Source organism: Ctenocephalides felis, unplaced genomic scaffold, assembly GCF_003426905.1.
Source record: "Ctenocephalides felis isolate EL2017-DRISC unplaced genomic scaffold, ASM342690v1 CF-g0.4_SCAFFOLD_01170, whole genome shotgun sequence".
Lineage (NCBI taxonomy): Eukaryota > Metazoa > Arthropoda > Insecta > Siphonaptera > Pulicidae > Ctenocephalides > Ctenocephalides felis.
Genome location: NW_020537324.1, coordinates 58,512,283 through 58,518,957, shown reverse-complemented (window position 1 = coordinate 58,518,957; position 6,675 = coordinate 58,512,283). Strand labels below are relative to the sequence as shown.

Here is a 6,675-nt window from a genome sequence, read left to right as displayed (position 1 = left end):
AAATTTGCGAAAATAAAGCTGATATTTTTAAATTCTACTACATTTCTTACAATATCTTATTTTACAATATGGGTAAATTTTTCTAACTTTACTTAAACTTAAAAAAAGATTTTTGAGAATTTAGAATTTTTGAACTTTATTTCAAAGTAATCGCACTGCGAAAATTTGTATCCGAACACACACACACAGGCGCGCACGCGCTCACACACGCACACATATACATAAATCCATTTTTTCTAAAGTATGCCAAAATGTTCAGAAACCTGAAACGTAACGATACATAGAAATTTTCATTTCCATTTTTTTTGCGATTATTATAACTCACCCTACGGGAAGTTAATTAATAATTTTATCAGTCTCTCTCTTACGAAAGCTAAACAAGATACAATGTAAAAAATATTTATTTATATTTCAAATTTATAATCGATATATTGCTACCTAATATTAAGTTAATCAGATTTTTTGCCACTCATTTTCCATGCAGATATTGCCTCTCGTAATTTTTCAATATCCTTGGGAGTTGTCCTACAGCATCCGCCAACAAATTTGCATCCCAATTTAAACCATTGATCAGCATCTTCATCTAGCTCAGGGCATTTGTTTTTATCTTGCCATCTAGATATAATTTTAAAATTTTATGTTTCAAAATAATTAAATATTTGTTAATCAAATATCTATCATACCCTTGCTTTGGTACATATTTCTCTCCACTGTTGGGATACAGGACAAGTGGTATCATTTGATTTCGCTTTTCGTTCAGACTTTTTGCTAATGAGATAACGTTGCGTGGATTTACGCAATTTACACCTACGGCCAATAATTTACCTTTTGTTATTTCCCAACATTTTTCGGCTACTTCATGAAATAATTCTCCATGTGCTAAATGCAATTCATCCTAGAATCGGAAGCAAACTTATTATGTTTTGTGCTCAATATTACATCACAAATGAATATTAGTAACTATTTGACCAATTGTACGTCAAAAGTCGTACCTTGCACTGAAAACTTATCCAGGCCTTTACACCAGGATATTCCTCAGCCAATAATTCAGCTATTGCTTCACCTTCCATCTGAAATTTCATGAGAATAAAATTATATTACCAATCATTACTGCAAAAACAATATTGAACAGTACTCTCAACTAACTTGGCATGGAATAGTTTCGAAAGCCAAGGCATCAATATTGGAATTAACTAATACGTGAACTTGCTGTCTATGGAAGTCTTTCAAGTCCTAAATAAATATATAAATCAGAAATTTAGGTACAATATTTTATGCACAATATCAAATGTTGTTTTACTTTTTTCGTAACACGTTCTGCAAAATCTCCTGTATAATCTGAGCCATCATGTAAATGAGCACCATAAGTGCCTGTTGCTCCCACGACTAATATTTTATTTTTTTCTGTAAATATTTTTATTGGTAGTGAGAACGATGATAGATCATTCATTGTATAGATCAAGAAATTTTTCGAAATCATTAAATTTACCACTATCGCAATCGTCGCTTTCCTGGTATAATTTTATTGCTTTATGGCACAAATTAACACCTTCAATAATTTTTTGCTCTGCTTGTTCCTTTGTCAATTTTTTATGTTCTATGAAACCCTCAATTGTTGATTGATAAGTATTTGTTTTTAATAATTTGGATCCAGCTAAAGTAGAAAAGGAACTATATTGCAAATGAATTATGTTATATTTATTCAATTCAGTACTATAATTTGTTGTAAAAAAGACCATACGTTGTGTGTTTCTGGATTTCACATAGAAAATAGTAAGAAAGATCATCAGATTATTTAAAATATTTATTAAATCAAATCAGTGGACAATATGTGGCGCAAGTGGTAAAAAGCCTCAAAACGTTTCAAGTTTAAATCTTTGGTTTTTGGCAACCTTATACCAAGCAGTCGTGAATCTATTTTAGGTCATAAATGTGTTTCTACGTCAGAATAGTCCTTCTAACCACTACTGCAACGATTCAAAATATCATCAAGAATGAAACGATTGGAAGAAGGACAACCATTGCCTTCTAATAATAATATACCAAAAAGAGAGATGGGCTCATCAGTATAAATATAAAATTTCGAAATAGAGACAGGACAACCGTTGGGTTGTCATAGGAGATCAACGTTATTAGAAGTCATCACAATTGTTCGAATGGCGTTAAGTTCTGATTGCTGTTAATAACACAAAACCAAAAAATAAATAGAAATCGACAATCATTGGGTTTGCCTTAATGTCCAATTCTGATAGATGTTCAATATACAAATAATAAAATTAGTTAAAATTAGACACGAAGACAAGGACAACCATTTTATTAAAAATTATTTAAAAAGACTCAAACTCATCAGTATAAAGATAGAATTTGGAAATAGAGATAGGACAACCGTTGGGTTGCCATCGGAGATCAACGTTATTAGAAGTCATCACAATTGTTCGAATGGCGTTAAGTTCTGATTGCTGCTAATAACACAAAATGAAATAGATATCTAGAGACAAATATTGACATGTAGAGATAAATATTGTATAGAATGCAATTAGAGACAATAAACAAGTAATTAGAGATGAGGTGTGTTAATGGAGACGAACGAAGTTAACATATTTACAATCATTGTGATGTCTTCAATGACCAATTTTGATTGCCGTTCAGTAAACAAATAAACAGATAAAATTAGTTAATAATAATAATAATTAAATGAATTTAGGTATACTATAAAGATAAAAATATAAATCGAAAAAAAAATTTTTTATTATTAATCTAAAATATTTTAATTTTACCTCGAAGATATGATATGTGATTTTGAATAACGACTTCTGGATTTGTTTCGTTGTAGTCATCGATCCAGAGTGGAAGTGGATCAGCCTTTTCAACTAGATCCATTGGAAATCCTCCATCCATCAGTATAATATCACTGTTTGTAAATTCCATTTTGCTAAAAAATATTTCATTTATTTTTATAGTATTGCTGTCTTAATGTTTTTATTGCATTGCAATTGCGAAGTCAAATAATAATCGTTAAATTATTCTAGCGCTTATTTACACACCGCGTTTAGCTACCACTGAATATAATTTATTAAAGATAATTAATCGATTTACTTATTTATAACCAATATCTAATGAGAATGATTGAAAATGCTAGTTATATCTAGCTAGTCTATAAGGCTTCTTGTTCATTTACTCGTTTTCTTTATTCGTCAACACCCACAATTATTTTATCGATATGGATATTTAAATTTTTTATTTTATAAACAATGTAAATACTAATATATAGAAAAAATTAAATACTATGAAGTAATGCCGTTACAATATTATGAAGCTATTTGTAACCATAATGAAAAAATAGTGGGAGAGTTTCATAAATTTAAAGGTCACATTGTGACTGTGAGTGCTTGTTTCACTAGAGTCAGCTGTTGAAGTAGTGCTGTCGATATTAAAAATTTCTTTTAGTTTCGATTCGAAATCTCATTGTCGTAATTATAAATTTTAAGCAAACGTAATATATTTTTCACAAAATTATTACATTAATAGATAATATATGTGGTCAATGGAAATGTTGAATAACTTGAATAATTTTCAATGAATTTTGTTAAACTGTTTTTATTATCACTTTGTTACGAACAAGTTTTAAGGCTTTAAATTTGATAATAAAATAAAGTTTATCAAAATTCATTGAAAATTGTTCAAATTATTCAACATTTTCATTGATCACATATAAATGGCGCACCCTGTATTTTCATATAAATTATGTCATTTCTGAGGATATGATTCTGATAGAAGAAACGCTGGACGTTGCCAAAATTGTGTTATTTATAAAATAAATACTTATCAGGAGACTATTATTTTCAACTATTAAAAAACTTTATATAATTAATTATAAAACTTAAACAAAATAAAAAGTTTTATTAATATTAAGTTTTTGTTGCTTCGATTAAGATTGTTTTGATTACGAAGATTTATTTTTCAAAAAGATATTTGATAACCCATTCCAAATATTTGCATATTAGACTTTACTTTGATAAAACGCTAAAAAGTTTCTTTTTAATTTATTTCTGTATATGGTCAATAAAATCTATTTTAAACATCTATTACGAATAATAAATCATAATTTGACGATTTTGTTTTTTGATTACGAACATTCATTTTTTAGAAAGATTCGACAAGCCATTCCGAATATTTGAATATTAGATAAAAAATTACTTTAATAAAGCGCTATATTTTTTTTTAAATTTGTTTTTGTCTGATTAATATAATCAATAAAATTTATCAAGAATATATAAATCATAAGTTGACTATTTGGCGTTAAACGAGAGGTTTTACCACATTTAAATCATTTAAATAAAATGAATCAAATTATGATTTTCAAATCATGAAAATGAGGCATATATGTCAAGAAATAATGATATAATTATTATTAAAAAAAGCTAAAATTCAATAAAAATATGTGCTCAAGAGAAACCTTTTTCCTGAATGATAAATTAGAACTCAACATAATGTATTTTTGTTTAATATTATCGTTGATTTTTTGATGATATATCTATTTTCTAAAACAAACACAATTAGTTTCTCTTACTTTAGACGTTCTTATTTTAATTTATTAGACAAACTTTCTAAATCAGGTCTGTGCAACATTCGAATTGAGTAATTCTAATTTTTGATTCAACTCAAAAAATACAAAAAATATATATTGTAGAACGTTCAAGTAAACTATCAATACCATCTGTGCATTCCACATTTTGAATTTTTTTGTTATTTATGAGGGTAGCTGTATTTCAGTTCTTATTTAGCACAAGTTCTCTTAATAACAATTTTTGCTTAGCAATATATATAAATGTTTTTGTAAAAATTAGTGCTTATTCAATTATTTACAAATTTTACCGATGTTGCACTTATATATACCTTACATTAAGGAAATTATACACTAACATTAGTATTATTTATGCGTGCAGCAATTACTGAACTGAACTAAAAATAATTACATTTAAATCATTACTTTTATACTTGTTTATCTATAATTTAAATATTATTTTAATGTAACATACAGCGTTTATATATACTGTGAAGTAAATATACTGTTTATTAAATTTTGTATAAAATTATAGTCAAAAGTGATTTTGACAACATTTCATTCAAATTTGTTATTTTTCTAAGAGAACTAATAATCTCAGCATTACTTTTTTAAACGGATTCATGCAGTTAAATTACTAAACTACAAGCATTTTTGTTTTTATTATCAAAAATGTTAACTACAACTATCGACTTTGTGCGCATGATCTTCAGAAGTCAATTTAGTGTTGGTGATAAATATTGGGATATATTCGACACATTTCGATTAACAAATAAAAATTCGTTTCGATGACATTAAGCATATACTATTATACACAATTATTCATTTTTTACAACTAAAATTAAGCATTCTATGACTTAATTAAAAAAAAGCTCAAATTTATTCATCAGCAGTGTAGAAGATTACAGTAAAATTAGGGAATTAAAAAAATAAATTCAAAGAAAAATTATGAATTGCATATTATATACTAACAGACTGTTTTCGTAAACCGGATAATCCAGTGAAGTTAGAATATTAGAATTTTATTTTTTTAAATCTCCATTTTAAATTTTGTTCTGAAATCTGTTTGTATTAGAAAAATTACACAAAAATTTTTAAATAAGTTTATATTTTAAACCTAACTTTTTTTGCTCCATACTTCTTAACAAACTAAAGACGTAAAAACTTAGTTTTATTTGTGATAATATTTAAATACTCTTCTTCGCATATATTGGATATAAATAGTTAAATGAAAACACGATTTTACAGTCTCTCTCTTAGAGAAACTAAAGAAAAATTAAAAACATGCAAGGTCAAATTTCATTTACTTTTCAAATTTATTATTAATAAATTAATTTAACTATTGACATACAGTAAATCAATTCATTGTTTGTCCATTCATCCTCCATGCTGAAATTGCGTCTCTTAATTTTGCAACATCATCTGTAGTTGTCCTGCAACCACCTCCAACAATTTTGCAACCGAATGCAAACCATTGATCAACATCTTTAATTATATCTGGGCATTTGTCTTTGTCTTGCCATCTTTAAAAATAGATAATATACTTGTATTATTGCAAAACTATCTGTACATAAGTCATAACAAATATAATTAATTTGTAGAACTTTGGGCTTTCTCCGACAGACCTTGGCTTTATTTTTCCTATATTTTTTTTAACAAAAATAAACTGAATAATTTGATAATTTGAGATATGATAATAAACTGAATGATTCGATAATTTAATAAACTGAATTAACATATTGTTTTGTTTTGTTTTTTTCAAAAGTAGACATATCCATTGATATATTGCAGAAGTCATCAAGTGACCACTGACTATGTGGAATTTACCTTTATTCAGCATTATTGCAATAACTACTTGATTTTAATATTAATGTATTATAATAACTAACAAACTTTAAAGAAACTTGAAAAAAAAAATCGAGTTATAGAAAATATTTGCAACTGCAACTATAATGCAACTACGATTTTTCGGTATTCGTACTTCATCTACTATTGATCATCTACCAATGTGTAAATGGTATTAGAAATATATACCACTATCAATTCTTTATGGTTTTTAGATAATAGCAAGTTGTAATGAGTTGTTATCTACATTAGTGAAATATTCACAT

The 6,675-nt window shown here is 26.8% G+C and overlaps 1 protein-coding gene across 1 annotated transcript; it reads right to left on the bottom strand.

Moving 5' to 3' along the window:
* Positions 1-449: 449 nt before the first annotated feature.
* LOC113367449 (homocysteine S-methyltransferase 2-like) lies at positions 450-2,928 on the bottom strand. The gene is made up of 7 exons (XM_026609057.1): positions 2,778-2,928; positions 1,490-1,654; positions 1,301-1,404; positions 1,147-1,233; positions 993-1,070; positions 684-895; positions 450-615 (listed from the first exon to the last, which is right to left on the bottom strand). Exons 1-7 carry the CDS (start codon positions 2,926-2,928, stop codon positions 450-452), a joined length of 963 nt encoding a protein of 320 aa, XP_026464842.1.
* Positions 2,929-6,675: the final 3,747 nt, after the last annotated feature.